The sequence below is a fragment of the Mobula hypostoma genome, chromosome 13, assembly GCF_963921235.1.
Source record: "Mobula hypostoma chromosome 13, sMobHyp1.1, whole genome shotgun sequence".
NCBI classification, from domain to species: domain Eukaryota; kingdom Metazoa; phylum Chordata; class Chondrichthyes; order Myliobatiformes; family Myliobatidae; genus Mobula; species Mobula hypostoma.
Window position 1 is genome coordinate 46,230,058 of NC_086109.1, and position 21,522 is coordinate 46,251,579.

Here is a 21,522-nt window from a genome sequence, read left to right on the forward strand (position 1 = left end):
AGAAAGATTACTTTTTTATTTCCATCTTTTACAGTTTCAAAGTAACAAAAAAGGAAAAGGGTCCGAAGCAAAAGTTTGGGCACCCTGCATGGTCAGTACTTAGTAACACCCCCTTTGGCAAGTATCACAGCTTGTAAACGCTTTCTGTAGCCAGTTAAGAGTTTTTCAATTCTTGTTTGGGGGACTTTTGCCCATTCTTCCTTGCAAAAGGCTTCTAGTTCTGTGAGATTCTTGGGCCGTCTTGCATGCACTGCTCTTTTGAGGTCTATCCACAGATTCTCGATGATGTTTAGGTCGGGGGACTGTGAGGGCCATGGCAAAACCTTCAGCTTGTGCCTCTTGAGGTAGTCCATTGTGGATCTTGAGGTGTGTTTAGGATCATTATCCTGCTGTAGAAGCCATCCTCTTTTCATCTTCAGCTTTTTTACAGATGGTGTGATGTTTGCTTCTGGAATTTGCTGGTATTTAATTGAATTCATTCTTCCCTCTACCAGTGATATGTTCCCCGTGCAACACATGCCCTAAGCATGATCAATCCACCCCCATGCTTAACAGTTGGACAGGGGTTCTTTTCATGAAATTCTGCACCCTTTTTTCTCCAAATGTACCTTTGCTCACTGCGGACAAAAAGTTCTATTTTAACTTCATCAGTCCACAGCTTGTTTCCAAAATGCATCAGGCTTGTTTAGATGTTCCTTTGCAAACTTCTGACGCTGAATTTTGTGGTGAGGATGCAGGAAAGGTTTTCTTCTGATGACTCTTCCATGAAGGTCATATTTGTGCAGGTGTCGCTGCACAGTAGAACAGTGCACCACACTCCAGATTCTGCTAAATCTTTCTTAAGTTCTTTTGCAGTCAAATGGGGGTTTTGATTTGCCTTTCTTGCAATCCTACGAGCAGTTCTCTCGGAAAGTTTTCTTGGTCTTCCAGACCTCAACTTGTTCCTGTTAACTGCCATTTCTTAATTACATTACGAACTGAGGAAACGGCTACCTGAAAACGCTTTGCTATCTTCTTATAGCCTTCTCCTGCTTTGTGGGCATCATTTATTTTAATTTTCAGAGTGCTCAGCAGCTGCTTAGAGGAGCCCATGGCTGCTGATTGTTGGGACAAGGTTTGAGGAGTCGGTGTATTTATAAAGCTTTGAAATTTGCATCACCTGGCCTTTCCTAACGATGATTGTGAACAAGCCATAGGCCTAACAAGCGAATTAAGGTCTGAGACCTTGGTAAAAGTTATCTGAGAGCTCCAATCTCTTGGGATGCCCAAACTTTTGCATGGTGCTCCTTTCCTTTTTTTCACTCTAAAATTGTACAAAACAAAAATAATACACTAATCTTGCTTAAAATGTTGAAAAGAATGTTTCATCTTTAACTTCACGACTTTTGGAGATCCGTTCATCTTCTACTCACTTAACTATTCACAGTAACAGAAATTTTGACCAGGGTTGCCCAAACTTTTGCATGCCACTGTACATCCCCATAAAGAAGCAGGATTCTAAAGGCAGGATGAAGTAACTGTGGCCGACAAGGAAGTCAAAGACAACATAAGCAAAAGGGAGCACAGTAATAGAGCAAAAATTAGTGGGAAGTTAAGAGGATCGGGAAGCTTTTAAAAAAAAAACAGAAGGCAACTAAAAAAAACTATAAGGAGGGAAAAGATGAAGTATAAAAGTAAGTTAGCCAAGAATATCAAAATAGGATACCAAAAGGTTTTTCAGATATATGAAAAGTAAAAAGAGGCGAGAGTAGATATCGGACTGCTGGAAAATAACTCTGAAGGGGTAGTAATGGGGGACAGATAAATGGCGGACGAACAAAATAAGTATTTTGCATCCATTTTCACTGTGGAAGGCACTAGCAGCATGTAGGAAGTTTGAGAGTCAGGCGCAGAATTGAGTCCAATTACTAGGGTAAAGGTGCTTGGGAAACTGAAAGGTCTGAAGGTGGATAGGTCACCTGGATGAGATGGATGACATTCCAGGTTTCTGTAAAAGGCAGCTGAAGAGTTTTGGAGGATTTGGTAATAATATGTCAAGAATCAATTGATTCTGGCATGGTTACGAAAAAGTGGAAAATTGCAAATGTCACTCCACTCTTCAAGAAGGGAGGGAGGCAGAAGAAAGGAAATTGTAGGCCAGTTAGCTAGTCCTCAGTGGTTGGGAAGGTGTTGAAGTTGAATGTAAAGGATGAGGTCTCAGGATATCTGGAGGCACAATGTAAAATAGGTTAAGGTCACCATGGTTTCCTTAAGGTAAAATCTTGTGTGACAAATCTGTTGGAATTCTTTGAGGGAAAAACAAGTAAGATAGACAATGGAGTATTGTTGTTGTGCACTGGATTTTCAGAAAGCCTTTGACAAGTTGTCATACAAGGCTGCTTAACAAGATACTAGCCCAAGGTGATTACCGGAAAGATATTAACATGTTTAGAGCATTAGCTGATTGGAAAGAGGCAAAAGTGTGGGAATAAAGGGAGCCTTTTCTACTTGATTGCTGGTGACAAGTGGTGTTCTGCAGGTGTTGGTACTGCTTTTTTTAAATGTGTCAATGGTTTGGATAACGGAATTGATGGCTTCGTGGCCAAGTTGGTGGATGATACGAAGATAGGTGCGGAAGGGCTGCAGAAGGACTTTGACAGATTAGGAGAACGGCTAAAGAAGTAGCAGATGGAATACAGTGTTGGGAAGTGTATGGTCATGCACTTTGATGGAAGGAACAAAAGCATAGACTATTTTCTAAAGGACAGAAAATACAAAAATCCGAGGTGTAAAGGGACTTTGGAGTCCTCGTGCAAATTTTCTGAAAGTTAACTTGCAAGTTAAGTTGGTGGCGAGGAAGGCAAATGCAATGGTAACATTCATTTCCAGAGGTCTAGAACATAAACGTAGGATGTAATGCTGAGGCCTTAGAAGGCACTGGTGAGCCCTCAGTTGGAGTATTGTGAGCAGTTTTGGCCCCTTATCTAAGAAAGGATGTGCTAACATTCCAGAGGGTTCTGAGAATTTTATTTTATGAGGAGCATTTGGTGGCTCTGGGCCTGTATTCACTGGAATTTAGAAGCATGACAGGGGATCTCATTGAAACCTATTGATTGTGAAAAGGATGCTGAATGAATGTGGAGAGAATGTTTCCTACAGTGGGGGAGTCTAAAAACAGAGGGCACAACCTCAAAACAGAGGGACATCTATTCAGAATGGAGATGAGGATAAATTTCTTTCGCCAGAGAGTGGTGAATTTGTTGAGTTCAGTGCCACAAGTGGCTGTGGAGGCAAGGTGATTAAGTGTATTTAAGGCAAAGATTGACAGGTTCTGAATTAGTCGGGGCGTGAAAGGTTACAGAGAGAAGGCAAGAGATTGGGGCTGAGAGGGAAAATGGATCAGCCATGATGAAATAGTAGAGCAGAATCGATGGACTGAATGGCTTAATTCTCCTCTCATCTCTTATAGTTTCATGGCTATAGAAACTTCCTTTTTGCACAAATGCAGGTATTAGAATTCTGGAAGACGTCCCACCATCTCTTCTGCTGAAATTAGTTTACCTCCTGGGATATTTATCCGTGGAGATAGTCAACCGGAAAGAAACTGCAAGTTACTGCACAATTTGGAAATCTGAACTATAAATGGGAAGTGCTGGAAATATTGAGCAAAGGCAAAAAGGTAAATTTTCCATCTTGTCAGATCAAGAATCTGTCACAAATCTAAGAAGTTTCAAGCAATTGGAAAGGTAGGGAAAAGGGCAATGGCAGCAAGATCAGAAAGAGGTCTGCTCAGGTTAGAAACAAGAGATTAAACAACCAAAAGGCTGATATCACAAGGCAAAAGAAGACTTTACTGAAATAGAGACGCTGTTAATGACAACAGCAATATAATTCCCTGCACTTATACACAGTCAAGTCAAGAGGCTCTAAAGTGCCAAATCAAAAAGCGAAGCTTTATTCCTGGAAAAAAACCTTGTTACCAGTGAAAAAACTATTCCATTATGAACTCAGTTAATTTGATCAGTTTGGCTTAGCTATTGGCTTTCTTAACAAATTGATTCCACTGACCACTTTTGTGCTTCACAAACCCCCATTACTTTTTCATCCTAATGTAGGTTTGACTGTAAGTAATACATGGGAAATTAACTGGAGCATGGCAAACGATAAAACAAAAACATGGCAGGCTGAAAAGGTTATTTCTTTTCTTTATAACCATGGGAAATCTAGTGAAGGTGATGAAATGGAAAGTGCTATATGCGTTTAAAATAGTCAGCGATTGCAATTTCACAGCACAAACCTCTAATAAGTCTTTCCACAAAACTAAATGGCTAGATTAAAAATAAGCAACCCCAGGGTCCCCACCTGATTATATAGGTTTTTGTAGAGTAATTCCCCTGAAATCAGGGAACAAGTGCAAAAGAATTAAATGTTAAGCACTAACACCATTCAGTATTTTCAGTTTCCATGCTTTTTTTTGTGTTCATTTTAAAAACTGCATGCAAAAAGGAGATCCCATCCATGAAACTGGCCCTTTCCCCGGCAAGTTATAACACACCTTCTTTCTCCTCTTAGAAACTGCCTGGAAGAAGTACTGAGGATAATGATAGTGGTTCGCATTAATTTACCTATTTTTCAATCTCCTTTCCCCTTCCTGTCTTGGCTGGTGGCGTAGTGGCATCAGCGTCGGACTTCGGGACAAAAGGTCCCAAGTTCAAATCCAGCTCCAGCCGGCTCCCCTGCATGCCTTCCATCCGTGCTGGGTTCTGAGCTGGTGATCTCTTTGGAAACTCACCCGGCAGAAGGCAATGGCAAAACCACTGCTGTAACTTGCCTTGTACGCGGTTCCCCACTACGTCAGAGAGGTGTGGAGGGAATGTTTTATGTCAGCGATTTAGATGACGAAATTGATGGCTTTGAGGCAAATTTTGGAGAGGCAGAGAGGCTGCAGAAGGACTTAGATTAGGAGAACTGGCAAAGAGGTGACAGATGGAATAAAGTGACGGGAAGTGTATGGCCATGCACTTTGGTTGAAGGAATAAAAGCATAGACTATTGAGAAGTTCAAAAATCCGAGGTGCAAGGGGATCTGGAAGTCCTCGTGCTGACATTTGAGAAGGCTCAGAGGAGGTTCACGAGAATTATTCCGGGAATGTAAGGCTTGCTATCATATAAGCAGCGACTGAAGGCTCTGGAATTCAGAAGGATGAAGGGGGTATCTTAAAGAAACCCATCGGATGTTGTAAGGCCCAAATAAGAATGGATAGGAAAAGGATGTTTCCTCTGCTAGGGGAGTCTAGGGCCAGAGGGCACAGGCTCAAAATACCGAGAGCATCCAGTTAGAACAGAGATGAGGAGGAATTTCTTTCATGAGAGAGTGGTAAATCTACGGAATTCGGTGCAATGGGGTGGCTGTGGAGGCCAGGTCACTGGGTGCATTTAAGGTGGAGGTTGATAGGTTCTTGATTAGACAGGGTGTGAAAGATTAAGGGGAGAAGACAGGAGATAGGGTTAAGAGGGAAATGGATCAGCTATGATCCAATGAAGCAGTTGAGGCTACCTCAGTGAATATATTTAAGACAAAGTTGGATAGATTTTTGCATAGCAGGGGAATTAAGGGTTCTGGGGAAAAGGCAGGTAGGTGGAAATGAGTCCATGGTCAGATCAGCCACGATCTTATTGAATGGAGGAACAGACTTGATGGGCCAGATGGCCTACTCCTGTTCCTATTCCTTACATTCTTAAATTCTTATGATGAAATGGCAGAGCAATTTCAACCCTTGCTGGGTTGAATGGCCCAATTCTGCTCCTATGTCTGTGGTCTTAGACATAGGTGCTGAATTAGGCCATTTGGCCCATTGCGTCTGCTCCACCATTTCATCATCGCTGATCCAATTTTCCTCTCAGCCCCAATCTCCTGCCTTCTCCCAGTATCCCCTCATGCCCTGGCCAATTAAGAATCTATAAATTCTGCCTAAAATAGGCATAAAGACTTGGCCTCCATACCTGCCTGTGGCAAAGAATTCCATAGATTCACTGCTCTCTGGCTAAAGAAATTTCTCCTCATCTCCATTCTAAATGGATGTCCCTCTATTCTGAGGCTGTGTCCTCTGGTCTTAGACTCTCCCATCATCGGAAGCATCCTCCCTACATCCATTCTGTCAAGGCCTTTATATCATTCAATAGGTTTTAATGAGGTCACCCCTCATTCTTCTGAATTCTAGTTAATTCAGGCCCAGAGCCATTAGATGCTCTTCATCTGACAAGCCATTCAATACTGGAATCATTTTCATGAACCTCCTTTGAACCCTCTCCAGTTTCAGCACATCCCTTCCAAGATAAAGGGCCCAAAACTGCTCACAATACTCCAAGTGAGGCCTCAACTGTGCTTTATCAAGTCTCGACATCACATCCTTGTTTTTATATTCCAATCCTCTTGAAATTAATGCGAACATCGCATTTGCCTTCCTCACCACAGACTCAACCTGCAAAATAACCTTTAGGGAATTCTGCACAAGGACTCCAAGTCCGTTTGTGCCTCAATTGTTTGTATTTTCTCTCCATTTAAAAAATAATCAACCCTTTCAGTTCTTCACCCAGAGTGCATGACCATACACTTTCTGACACTATTCCATCTTCCACTTCTTTGCCCATTCTCCTAGTTTGTCTAAGTTCTTCTGTAGTGTCTCTATTTCCTCAGAACTATCTGCCCCTCCATTTTCATATCATTTGCAGACTTTGCAACAAAGCTATTAATTCCATTATCCAAATCACTGACATATAACAGAAAAAGAATCGGTCCCAACACAGACCCCTGTGGAACACCACTAGTCACCGACAGCCAACCAGAAAAGGCTACCTTCAATCCCGTTCTTTGTCTCCTGCCAATCAGCCTCATGTGTGACACCTTGACAAGGTCTGAAAGCCCAATTCTTATGGTCTCATTACTAAGATACTAAGTCTTATGGTCTCATTAGAGAAGTATCTCCATTGCACACAACATTAGAATTCAATATATCAGAGAAACTGTCAAAATGAACCACTTAGATGCATCATTAGCCAGTAATTGATCTGCTGAGTACCCAAAGCCTTTTCCATTTTCACTTCAAACACTAGTCAAAACTAGTTCAATGCATAAAATATAGGATGAATCCAATATGGCCAATGATCATTATAAATTGTCAACAAAGCAATGGAAGTGTTGCCAAATGCCAATTGTACAGCAGTAAGCTACTCAATGATGCTCAATATCAATACTTGCATTATCTTCAGAGTCATAACTAGTTTGACTGATCTACAAGAGTACCTTAAAGAGTAAATATGCAGGAAAGAGTGCTTTATCTTATTTCCTCCAAGTCTTTTCAACCTCTGCCAGTGAGCAGTTTCATGTACTACCCTCTCTATTTGTCTGGACAATTGGCATGGAAATACCAATGGTCCTAAGACTTTATATCATTAATTTGAATCTATTGTTGGAAAAGGCTGACAGTCAACTCCTGCTAAGACATGATTTTACAAATTTCCAAATGAAATGCCATTGTTATCAGAAATCTATTCCAATAGGGTTTTAAAATCAGTAATTAACAGATTTCTGCACAATCACTCACAAAAGTGCCCACACATCACCTCATTCACTTTTATTTAATGTCTTTCCAGCCTTCAATCTCTTTAAACAATGAAAATTAAATCCTCTTTCCTTAACATCAGTCTTCACAACGGCCTGTTTTTCAAATCTATTTTTCTTGGATGAGAGGAAACAACTTAAGCAATCATCAACCTGTTTTAAGAAATGTGAGGTGTTATGTGTGACCAGTCTATGCTCTTGATGTACTTACTTCAAAGTCATCTGGATGTTTAATTAATTGAAACAACTGAAGTCACTATGCAATTACTCCTTGAAAGAAAATAAGATGTCCTTCCACCTCTTATGAAAAACTTTGAGCCTGAAGCCCTGTAATCAATTTGGCCTTTAGAGCATCAGATTCAGGTTTATTATCACCGGCATGTGTCGTGAAATTTGCTAACTTAGCAGCAGCAGTTCAATGCAATATATAATATAGAAGAAGAAAAATGATAATAAATAAATTACAGTATATGTATAATGAATAGATTAAAAATTGTACAAACCCAGAATAATATATATTAAAACAGCGAGGTATTGTTCATGAGATCAATGTCCATTTAGGAATCAGATGACAGAGGGGAAGAAGCTGTTCCTGAATCACTCAGTGTATGCCATCAGATATTCTGTACTTCCTACCTGATGGTAACAATGAGAAAAGGGCATGCCCTGGGTGTTGGGGGCCCTTAATAATGGATGCTACCTTTTTGAGACACCACTGCTTGAAGATGTCCTGGGTACTTTGTAGGCTAGTACCTAAGATGAAGCCAACTAAATGGACCCACTGGAGCTTTTTCAGTCTTGTGCAGTAGCTCCCTCACCCCACCCCCATACCAGACAGTGATGCAGCTTGTCAGAATGCTCTCCAGGGTACATCTATAGAAGTTTTTAAGTGTATTTGCTGACATACCAAATCTCTTCAAACTCTTAATGAAGTCAATATACTTTCTAGAATTAAGTGACCAAGCTCCTTGTTGCAGAACTGGGGGCCTGACTAAACTGTATGATATCAACATACCCTGTTCCTATCTGAAGGCCAATGATTCTAGATGAAGCCGAGTCAATAATTATTCTTTGCGTGTCAACATTAAAATAAAATGCTTGCCATATCTTAGACCATATGGAAAATTGATCCAAATTTCACCAAAGATATCAAATTTTGTCTTTATGGTCTACCTGCCACTGAACATGAGTAACAACAAAGTCCAAGTTTGAGTCGTGCTCTAGAATACTCATAAATGAGAAAAGGAGAGGCCCCTTTGAACATTGTGTGCAACCATCTTAATCTTTGGATTAGAATGGGTGGATGTTATTGGAGAAGTAGTTGAAGACTTGAGTTGTGAGCACTGCTAAATAAACCACAACCATTGTCCTTTGTGTTAAGTAACTATACCTAGTAATAATACCAGCCCATGGTAAGTTTTCCCTTCAGTTTCCACTTTATGTTCTTCCATACACATTGAAGTGCTGATTTGACTTTAAGGGCTATTGCTCTCATCTCACTTCAAGAGTCCAGCAAGTTTGTCAATATACAGACCCAGAGCTATGATAAAGATATACATATTGTTTACAATATGGTACTTTATAAAATTACTTTAATTACAATGAATGTAATTAGGATAACTCATGAATCAGACATCATTTATAAACTGATATACATTCATACCTTATTTAAATGAAGCTGTTTAGAGTAAACTAATATTCAATAATAACGATACTTTGTTATACCCTTCACTGAAATATTGATGTTACACACAGTACATGTCTTAACTCTCACTTCTTATATACATTTACTTTTGGTTTGCTGGTATAGAAACACTATCAGAAGTCTTACCTTTGGAAGAGAACGTGCAGCTTGAAGTATTTTTCGTCGATGTCCTGCTTCATGAATTCCAATTTCTCTTAAATCATGCTCTTCCATTATGTTTGAGCCCTGGGGTAAAAAGAATTAAAAATATAGAAGTTCTTGAAAGAACTCAATAGAATAAGCATTAAAAAATGAGGATAACTTGCAGCTTGTCCTTGCAATGCATAAAAAAGTATACATTTTAGGAAAAATTAACAGAATATTTGGGTATCAGGTAAACCTCAGTTATAACATAATATTAATATCCTCCTCCTACCTGCATAAAGGCAGAGGCTAAACAGCAAGGTTCAGAGATAAGGACCACACAGTGGTCACAGAAGACAAGAGGAGAGGTTCAGAATTTTTTCCAAGTTGGCAGAGTGGGCCATGTTTAAGGACTCATCAGAGGGTCCGAACGAATACGCTACAGTTGTCATGGACTTTATAAAGACAGTTGTGGATGAGTATGTCCCCATAAGATCATCCAGTCTTCCCACCAGAAGCCCTGAAGAACCAAGATATTTGCAATCTGCTGAGAGTCAGATCAGTGAATTCAGGTCTGGTGACTAAAATAAAACACAAGTAGTCCAGGTATGACCCATGGAAAGCGATTATCACAAGCAAAGTGATCATTCTATACCAAACCTGAATCACAGAAGAACAGTTGATAGCTGTGGCAGAGCTTGAATGCTATCAACTCCTACATAGTGAAACCAAGGGACATAAGTGACTACAAGTCTTTGCTCTTTGATGAGCTCAATGCTTTTTATGCTTGCTTTGACCGACAAAATATGAAGGCATCTTCATGAACTCCCACAGCCCCTCACAATCTTGTGATTTCAGTCTCTGAGGCTGACGTGAGAGCATCCTTCAAAAGGGTGAACCCATGGAAAGCAAATGGCCCAGATGGACTGAAGACCTGTGCTATTCAACTGGCTTGAGTGTTCATTGAGATCTTTAACCTCTCACTTCAGCAGTCTGAGGTATCTGCCTAATTCAAACAGGCTTCAATTATATCAGTGCCGAACAAGAATGTGGTAACCTGCCTCAATAACTGTTGTCCAGGTGCTTTGACAGGTAGGTGATAATGTATTTCAACTTCTGTCTGATGATCTGCTCCAATTTGCTGAACATCATAACAGGTCAACAGCAGATGCTATTTCATTGGCTCTTCACTCAACCCTGGAACATCTGGACACTGAAGGTGCGTACATCAGGATGTTCTTCATTGACTACAGATCTGCATTCAACACTATCATTCCCTCAAAACTAATCAATAAGCTCCAAGATCTGGGCTTCAATACCTCCTTATGCAACTGGATCTTCAATTTCCTCACTTGCAGACCGTAGTCAGTTCAGATTGACTACAACATCTCCTCTACAATCACCATCATCACAGGTGCACCACAAGCCTGCCTGCTCTACTCACCTTATACTTCTGACAAGGAGGCTAAGCATAGCTCCAATGCCATATGTATGCCAGGTTTAGAAACACCAATGTCCTTGAACAGAAAAATTGGACAAAAATAGTAGATATGGCTCAATCCATCAAGGTAAAGCCTTCCTCACAATTCAGCACAACTACACGGAGCATTATTGCAGGAAAGCAGCATCCATCATTAGGGGCACCCACCACTTAGGTCATGCTCTTTCCTCGCTGTTTCTAACAGGAAAAACAAGAGCATCAGGACCCATACCACCAGGTTTAAGAACAGTTATTACCCATCAATCATCAGTCTCTTCAACCAGATGGGATAACTATACTCACCTCAACTATGAACTCCCTCCTGTTCTCGATATTTATTGCATTCCCTCCCCCTCATGTATTTGCAGTTTGCCATCTTTTGCATATTGGTCCATTTGTCGCGTGCAGTATTTCATTGATTCTATTGTGCTTCTTTGTATTTATTGTGAATGCCCGCAAGAACATGAATCACAGGGTACTAAATGGTGCATATATTTACTTTGATAATAAATTTATTTTGAACTTTGAATGATAATAAAACTGCAGCACTCTTGTACAACGAAGTTTGTTTTAGCTCCTTGATCACTCAAATATGATTGCAAGTTCAGATTTGTGTTGTAATCATGCTACCTCTTTTCTGCATGGTGCACTAGTAAACTTATCTTAAATACCAGCTGCTTCAATTAGACCTTCACTATTATTTTGACAAATTCCATAAAGAACAACCAATGTCTGCTACTGAATTAGTAAAAGTAGTCCTGTAATAGTCCAAAACCATTGTAAAAGCAAAAGAAAGGGCATACAACAAAGTAAAAATTAGTGGGAAAATAGAATATTGGCAAGTTTTAAAAAACTTAGAGAGCAACTAAAAAATCATTAGAAGGGAAAAGATGAAATATGAAACAGGCTAGCAAATAATATCAAAGTGGATAATAAAAGTTTTTTCAAGTATATTAAAATAAAAGAAATGAGAGTGGATATAGATACTGCTAGAAAATGAGGCAGGAGAAATAATAACAGGGGACAAGGAGATGGCTGATGAACTAAATGAGTGTTTTGCATCAGTCTTCACTGTGGAAGACACTAACAGTATGCCTGATGTCGTCATGTGTGAAGGAAGAGAAGTGGGTGCAGTTACTGTTACAAAAGAGAAAGTGTTCAAAAAGCTGAAAGACCTAAAGGTACATAAGTCACCCCGACCAGATGAACTGCATCCCAGGGTTCTGAAAGAGGTAGTGTTAGAGATTGTGGTGGCACTAGAAATGATCTTTCAGAAATCATTGGACTCTGGCATGGTGCTAGAGGACTGGAAAATTGCAATGTCACTCCACTCTTTAATAAAGGAAGAAGGCAGCAGAAAGGAAATCACAGACCAGTCAGCCTGACCTCAGAGGTTGGGAAGATGTTAGAGTCACTTGTTAAGGATGAGGTGATGGAGTACTCGGTGACACAGGACAAGATAGTACAAAGTCAGCATGGTTTCCTTCAGGGAAACTCCTGCCTGACGAATGTGTTGGGATTCTTTGAGGAGATTACAAGTAGGATAAAGGGGGTGCAATAGATGTTGTATATTTGGACTTTCACGAGGCCTTTGACAAGATGCCACACATGAGGCTACCAACCAAGTTAAGAGCCCATGATATTACAGGAAAGTTACTAACATGGTTAAAGCATTGGCTGACTGGTAGGAGGCAGCGAGTGGGAATAAAAGGATCCTTTTCTGGTTGGCTGCCAGTGACAAGCGGTGTTCCGCAGGGGTTAGTGGTGGGACTACTTCTTTTTATGCTGTATATCAATGATCTAGATGATGGAATAGATGGCTTTGTTGCCAAGTTTATATATGATACAAAGATCGGTGGAAGGGCAGGTAGTGTTGAGGAAACAGGTCGGCTGCAGAAGGACTTGGACAGATTAGGAGAACGGGCAAGAAAGTGGCAATGTTGAAAGGCCTAGACAGAGTAGATGTGGAAAGGATGTTTCCTATGGTTGGAGAGTCTAGGACAAAAGGGCACAGCCTCAGGATAGAGGGGCGCCCTTTCAAAATAGAGATGCGGAGAAATTTCTTCAGCCAAAGGGTGGGGAATTTGTGGAACTTGTTGCCACATGCAGCTGTGGAGGCCAGGTTGTTGGTGTATTTAAGGCAGAGATTGATAAGTTCTTGATTCAACACAGCATCAAAGGTTACGGGGAGAAGGTCGAGAACTGGGGTTGAAGAGGAGAGAAAAAAAGGATCATTTATGAGTGAATGGCGGAGCAGACTCGATGAGCCAGATGGCTTAATTCTGCTCCTATGTGTTATGGTAATTATTCAAGAGCTTTTGCTTGAAGGGTAAACTGGCAGTAGAAATGCAGATCAAGGTTAAATCAGGAATTGTTCAAGGCAGGTACTCATATATACTGCAATTAGTATTCACTTAAAATTTTGTGCTTTATTATGATAAGTAAAACTTGATATTGGACCTCAACAGGCATGATACCATGTAACAAATGTCTCATTTTTCAATTCCTGAGAAATATTAAGTGCAAGCTTCTGCAACTAAAAGGTGTAGTTGCATCCAGAATTTTCTGTTAAGTTAAATATAGTAGTAACAGTCATCACAGATTGTGGTATGAAAACAGGGGTATCTAATTTCAAACAAGTTTAAAGGCAAATTTGACTAATAGTCAAACATTTTTCCAGTTGCACGTTTTATCAGCAAAAGTAATCAATGTATGTTGTTAAAATTATGAACAAGCAACTGATTATAATGGAGCTATAAATGAGGAATCAAGGGGAGAATGAATTGAACAGAGTAACTTGCAGAGACAGTGATTTTCAAGTTGCAGGTCTGTACAGAAAATCTAGCAATAGCATCTTAAAGAAGTACAGATGTAAGATAGGTTTAGGATAACAAGTTGCACTTTTTTAAACTACACTAAGTAAACTTTGCATCTGTATAGTGTGCAGCCAATCTAATTTATCTTACTCACAAATTACAACTGAAAATGCCACTCTCAATTCATAGTTCATGCAGAAATCTCAAAAGTACGGGTGCACTTCAAAGAGTACAGCCAAAGGAAAATATTTCATTTGGACCATACACTGGCTTAGCAAGAGAAAGCCGGAGTGGTAATAAGGCCATCACTGACAGGCCTGTAACAAATGGTGTGTCGCAAGAATCAGTGCTAGGTCTGTTGCTGTTTAGAAACCATAGAAAAACTACAGCACAGAAACAGGCCTTTTGGCCCTTCTTGGCTGTGCCGAACCATTTTCTGCCTAGTCCCACTGACCTGCAGATGGACCATAATAATGTGGTAAATTAGATCAGTAAATTTGCAGAAGACACAAAGTGGACTTCGAGGAAGGCTATCAAAGCTTGCAGTATGATCTTAATCAGATGGGAAGATCAGCTGAAATATGGCAGATAGAATTTAATGCAGACAAGTGTGAAGTGTTCCACTTTGGGCAGGGCACAAAAGGGGCTTGGGAATACAGATCCATAATTCCTTGAAAGTGGCATTACAGGGTTGTAAAGAGAGCTTTTGGCACGTGGGCCTTCATAAATCAAGGCACTGAATACAGGAGTTGGGATGTTATGTTGAGGTTGTGTAAGATGTTGTTGAGGTCGAATTTAGAGCATTGTGTGCTTTACAGGCAATATACTGGTATAAGTAGCAGAATGGCTGACAGGCAGGAGGCAGCCAGTGGGAAGAAAGGGGGCCTTTTCTAGTTGGCTGCCAGTGATTACTGGTGTTCCTCAAGGGGTCAGCATTGTGACCACTGCTTTTCATATTGTTTATCAATGATTTAGATAATGGAATTGAAGGCTTTGTGGCAAAGTTTACAGATGATACGAAAACAGGTGGAGATGTAGGTAGTGCTGAGGAAGCAATGCAATTGCAGCAGGACTTGGACGAATTGGAAGAATGGGTAAAAAAGTGGCAGATAGAATACAGTGCTGGGAAATGTATGATAATGCATTTTGGTAAAAGGAACAACAGTGCAGACTATTATCTAAATGGGGAATCAGTTCAAGCATCAGAGGTGCAGAGGGACTTAGGAGTCCTCGTGCTAGGCTCCCAGAAGGTTAATTAACAGGTTGAGTCTGTGGTAAAGATGACAAATGCAATGTTGGCATTTATTTCAAGGGGAACAGAATATAACAGCAAGGAAATAATGCTGAGCCTTTACAAGACACTAGTCAGGCAGCACTTAGAGTACTGTCAACAGTTTTGGGCCCCATATCTCAGAAAGAATGTGTTGTCATTGGAGAAAGTCCAGAGGAGATTCACAAAGATGATTCTGGGAATGAAGGAGTTAACATATGGGGAGCGTTTGGCAGCTTTGGGCCTGTACTCACTAGAATTTAATAGAACGCGGGGGGGGGGGATCTCATTAAAACCTATTGAATGTTGGAAGGACTAGATAGGGTGGATGTGGAAAGGATGTTTTGTATGGTGGGGGTATCCAGAACTAGAGGGTACAGCCTCAAAATTGAGGGGCGACCTTTTAGACAGATGTAAGGAAGATTTTTTTTAGCCAGAGTGTAGTGAATCCTCTGCCACAGTCTGCAGTGGAGGCCAAGTCTGTGGGTATATTTAAGGTGGAAGTTGATCGTTTCCTGATTGGTCAGGGCATTAAAGGATATGGTGAGACGGCAGGTGTTTGGGGTTGAGTGGGATCCAGGATCACCCATGATGTAATGGCAGAGCAGACTCAAAGGGTTGAATGACCTAATTCTGCTCCTATGTCATATGGTCTTTGAGTATGGATAGGGGGAATCCATGCAGGCATTTTCCCCTCAATCTGGATGAGGCTAGAACTAGAAGTTATAGATTTAGGATGAAAAGTGAAATATTCGAAGGGAATCTGAGGGGAAATTTCTACACTTATCAGGTGGTGTGAGTGTGGAACAAGGTGCTGCTGGAAATGGTGGATGAAAATTCAACTATAAAATTCAAGAGAAGTTTGGATAGGTACATTGGAGGGATATGGTAGATAGGAATAGGCACAAGATCAGTTTGGCATAGACTGGATGGGCAGAAAGGCCTGTAGTACTCTATGACTAATCCAATTTATTCTAGTGGATAAGAAAAATCATTACGTATTCCCGTGCAAAACTCCCCATGCAAAGTAATAGCAGAGTCTATATATATAAATCCACTCTTTATATTACATTAATGTATGCAGTTTTAGTCACCTACCTACAAGAAAGATGTAAACAAGGTTGAAAGAGTACAGATTAAAATTTACAAGGATGATGTAAATCTGGAGAACCTGAGTCATCAGGAAAGACTCAGTAGGTTAGGACTGTATTTCTTAGAACATAGAAGATTGAGAGCAGATTTGATAGGGGTATACAAAATTATGAGGGGTATAGATAGGGTAAATGCAAATAGGCTTTTTCCACTGAACTTGGGTGGGACTGCAAGCAGTGGTCATGGGTTAGGGATGAAAGGTGAAACGTTTCAGGGGAACAAGAGGGGAAACTTCTTCACTCAGAGGGTTGTCAAGAGTGTGGAATGAGCAACTAGCACAAGAGGTGCACGCGAACTTGATTTCAACGTTTAGGAGAAGTCTGGCTACATGGATAGTAGGGGTATGGAAGGCAATGGTCGATGGGAGTAGGCAGCTTAAATGGTTTCGGCATGGACTAGATGGGCCAAAGGGCCTGTTTCTGTGTTGTACTTTTCTTCGACCCATTTGTTGATTGAAAATTGATGTTTCAGATACACAGCTTAGTAGTAACACTGTGTTCTTAAGTAATGTCATTTTCTCAAAATGATTGCCAACTAATGTTTACTGGAAGAAAAAGACTCAAAATTATTCACAAGGGTGAATGGGTTTCGAGTGACAGCCTGTTCTAGTATTTGAAATTACATGTTACAGTGACACTAAAGCAGGTTTGGTTTCATAGGCACAGAATCTCCCTTTACTGAATTTACTCCCTTCATATGAACAGAGATTTAATTCCCGCACCAGATCCAAGTTAGCACTAAGTTTTTGGATAGATTCCATAGACTTAAGCTTTGAAGAGTTGATGCAACTTTGTTTTCTGCCACTGTATTTCATGAAAAACTGAACTGAACAGTTGTGCAAAGGATGATACAGAATTGCCAGCAAATTCAGGAATTTTATGTTTGTACGCACGTGGACAGTACCCCAAATGATGAAAAGTACATATGGAAATGCCAATAATACTGTATGGGACTGTTGTTATGCCTCAACACCCTCTGCATATCTTCTATGATTCAGAACTGAAGCAATACATATCTGGAACCTATATCTGTGCTGACTTCCTGCTACTCTTATCTTAATCATGGTGAATTCATGTATAACTTTCTCCTGAAGCCAAAGAAGGCCTTTTAAGGGTCATCATTATCACAGAATCATAGAAAACCTACAGGCCCTTCGGCCCACAAAGTTGTGCCCAACATGTCCTTACCTTAGAAATTACTAGGCTTACCCATAGCCCTCTATTTTTTTAAGCTCCATATACCTATCCAAAAGTCTCTTAAAAGACCCTATTGTACCTGCCTCCACCACCGTTGCTGGCAGTCCATTCCACGCACTCACCACTCTCTGCGTAAAAAATTTACCCCTGACATGTCCTCTGGACCTACTACCCAGACTTTTAAACCTGTGTCCTCTTGTGGCAACCATTTCAGCCCTGGGAAAAAGCCTCTGACTATTCACATGATCAATGGCTCTCATCTTATACACCTGTATCTGGTCACCTCTCATCCTCCGTCGCTCCAAGGAAGAAAAGGCTGAGTTCACTCAACCTGTTTTCATAAGGCATAAATGTCCTCTGCACCCTTTCCATGGCTTCCATATCCTTCCTGTAGTGAGGCGACCAGAACTGAGCACAGTACTCCAAGTGGGGTCTGACCAAGGTCCTATATAGCTGTAACATTACCTCTCGGCTCCTAAATTCAATTCCACGATTGATGAAGGCAATGCACCATATGCCTTCTTAACCACAGAGTCAACCTACGCAGCTGCTTTAAGCGTCCTATGGACTCGGACCCCAAGATCCCTCTGATCCTCCTCACCGCCAAGAGTCTTACCATTAATACTATATTCTGCCATCATATTTGACCCACCAAACTGAACCACTTCACACTTATCTGGGTTGAACTCCATCTGCCACTTCTCAGCCCAGCTTTTCATCTTATCAGTGTCCCGCTGTAACCTCTGACAGCCCTCCACACTATCCACACCTCCAACCTTTGTATCATCAGCAAACTTACTAACCCATCCCTCCACTTCCTCATCCAGGTCATTTATAAAAATCATGAAGAGTAAGGGTCCCAGAACACATCCTTGAGGCACACCACTGGTCACCGACCTCCAAGAAGAAAACGACCCATCCGCAACCACTCTAACTTCTGTGGGCAAGCCAGTTCTGGATCCACAAAGCAATGTCCCCCTGGATCCCATGACTCCTTACTTTCTCAATAAGCCTTGCAGGGGTACCTTATCAAATGCCTTGCTGAAATCCATATACACTACATCTACTGCTCTTCCTTCATCAATGTGTTTAGTCACATCCTCAAAAAATTCAATGAGACTCGTAAGGCACGACCTGCCCTTGACAAAGCTATGCTGACTATTCCTAATCATATTATACCTCTCCAAATGTTCATAAATCCAGCCTCTCAGGATCTTCTCCATCAACTTACCAACAACTGAAGTAATACTCACTGGTTATCTGTCTATAACTTCCTGGGCTATCTCTACTCCCTTTCTTGAATAAAGGAACAACATCTGCAACCCTCCAATCCTCCGGAACCTCTCCCATCCCCATTGATGATTCAAAGATCATCGCCAGAGGCTCAGCAATCTCCTCCCTCGCCTCTCACAGTAGCCTGGGGTACATCTCATCAGTCCCGGCAACTTATCCAACTTAATGCTCTCCAAAAGCTCCAGCACCTCCTCTTTCTTATTATCTACATGCTCAAGCTTTTCAGACTGCTGCAAGTCAGCACTACAATCACCAAGATCCTTTTCCATCATGAATACTGAAGTATTCATTAAGTACCTCTGCTATTTCCTCCGGTTCCATACACAATTTCCCACTGTCACACTTGATAGGTCCTATTCTTTCACGTCTTATCCTCTTGCTCTTCAGATACTTGTAGAATGCCTTGGGGTTTTCCTTAATCCTGCCCGCCAAGGCCTTCTCAAGGCCCTTTCTGGCTCTCCTAATTTGTTTTTTAAAGTCCTTCCTGTTAGCTTTATAATCTTCTAGATCTCTAACATTACCTAGCTCTCTGAACCTTTTGCAAGCTTTTCTTTTCTTTTTGACTAGATTTATTATAGCCTTTGTACACCACGGTTCCTGTACCCTAGCATAATTTCCCTGTCTCACTGGAACGTACCTATGCAGAACTCCACACAAATATCCCCTGAACATTTGCCACATTTCTTCTGTACTTTTCCCTGAGAACATGTGTTCCCAATTTAATCTTCCAATTTCCTGCCTGATAGCCTCACAATTCCCCTTACTCCAATTAAACGCTTTTCTAACTTGCCTGTTCCTATCTCTCTCCAATGCTATCGTAAAGGAGATAGTATTATGATCACTGTCTCCAAAATGCTCTCCAACGAGAGATCTGACACCTGACCAGGTTCATTTCCCAATACCAAATCAAATACAGTCTCTCCTCTTGTAGGCTTATCTACATTTTGTGTTAAGAAACCTTCCTGAACACACCTAACAAATGCCACCCCATCTAAACCCCTTGCTCTAGGGAGATGCCAATCGATATTTGGGAAATTAAAATCTCCCATCACGACACCTTTCCAGGATCCGTTTCCCCCTCTGCTCCTCGATGCCCCTGTTACTATTGGGTGGTCTATAAAAAACACCCAGTAGAGTTATTGACCCCTTGCTGTTCCTAACCTCCACCCACAGAGACTCCACGGAGAATCCCTCCATGACTCCCACCTTTTCTGCAGCCGTGACACTATCTCTGATCACCAGTCCCACGCCCCCACCTCTTCTGCCTCCCTCCTGGTCCTTTCTGAAACATCTAAAACCCGGCACTTGAAGTAACCATTCCTGTTCCTGAGTCATCCAAGTCTCTGTAATGGCCACCACATCATTGCTCCAAGTACTGATCCATGCTCTAAGCTCATTCGCTTTGTTCACAACACTCCTTGTGTTAAAATAGACACATCTCAAACCATCGGTCTGAGCGTGTCCCTTCTCTGTCACCTGCTTATCCTCCCTCACACACCACCTCCAAGCTTTCTCTATTTGTAAGCCAACCACCTCTTCCCCACTCTCTTCAGTTCAGTTCCCACCCAACAATTCTAGTTTAAACTTTCCCAAGTAGCCTTAGCAAACCTCCCCGCCAAGATATTAGTCCCCCTGGGATTCAAGTGCAACCCGTCCTTTTTGTACAGGTCACACCTGCCCCAAAAGAGGTCCCAATGATCAAGAAATCTGAATCCCTGCCCCCTGCTCCAATTCCTCAGCCACGCATTTATCCTCCACCTCATTCTATTCCTATATTCATTGTCGTGTGGCACAGGCAGTAATCCCGAGATTACTACCTTTGCGGTCCTGCTTCTCAACTTCCTTCCTAACTCCCTGTAGTCTTTTTTCAGGACCTCTTCCCTTTTCCTACCTATGTCATTGGTACCAATATGGACCACCACCTCTGGCTGTTCTCCCTCCCACTGCAGGATATCTTGGACGCGATCTGAAACATCCGGACCCTGGCACCTGGGAGGCAAACTACCATCCGGGTTTCTTTCCTGTGTCCACAGAATCGCCTGTCTGACCCCCTAACTATAGAGTCCCCTATCACTACTGCCTTCCTCTTCCTTTCTATACCCTTCCGAGCCACAGAGACGGATTCTGTGCCAGAGGCATGGCCACTGTTGCTTCCCCCAGGTAGGCTGTCCCCCCAACAGTACTCAAACAGGAGTACTTATTGTTAAGGGGGATAGCCACAGGGTACTCTCTAGTACCTGACTCTTCCCGTTCCTTCTCCTGACTGTTAGGTTCAGTACAATGCATATTTGCCTTGAAGATCAAAACATAGGATTTGTTAAAATAAACACCAGAACTAGGAGGCTACTAAAAAAAATCCACTGGGTATTGAGTTAAATTGCACATTTTTTGGGATTTGTCTTTCTGAAATATTCTCAAAGAACATCTTCATTCAGAGAAACTTGAACCTGTGGAATTCTCAACTACAGAAGGCTGCAGTGGCAAAAAAAGTAATCAAATATACAGTATTTAAGTGGTAAACAGATCACATTGAAAAAGCATCAAAGAAGAGGAGAACTAGAAAATGGTATCGAGATAGAGGATCAGCCATGATCATACTGAGTAGCTGTGCAGGAACAAGGGGCAACCTGCCTACTTCTACTCCACTTTACCAAGCTTTACTGTTGTTTCTACACTTGAAGTGTTAGCAAAGGTGTTATCCTCTGGTTGAAATATTCAAGTTGAATCCCAGTTTCCTGTTCTAGGGAATGCTAATGATCTCGTACAATTAAAGTTGATCTGATAAAAGTCTATCTGTCAGACATAATTTTCCCTTAACTAATATGTCTAGAAATAAATTAACAAGTTAGTGTTCCAATTCTACTAATTAATGGTTGCTAAATTAACAT

General features: G+C 41.3%; 1 protein-coding gene across 8 annotated transcripts in view; it reads right to left on the minus strand.

Annotated features, from left to right (window-relative positions):
* LOC134355570 (ankyrin repeat and SAM domain-containing protein 1A-like) overlaps window positions 1–21,522 on the minus strand; it is a 441,540-nt gene that overhangs the window by 62,402 nt on the left and 357,616 nt on the right. For all 8 annotated transcript variants that reach the window (XM_063065625.1, XM_063065619.1, XM_063065621.1 and 5 more), the window contains one exon: window positions 9,431–9,529. In XM_063065625.1, the coding sequence (XP_062921695.1) occupies window positions 9,431–9,529 (99 nt within the window). The remainder of the gene's footprint in view (window positions 1–9,430; window positions 9,530–21,522) is intronic.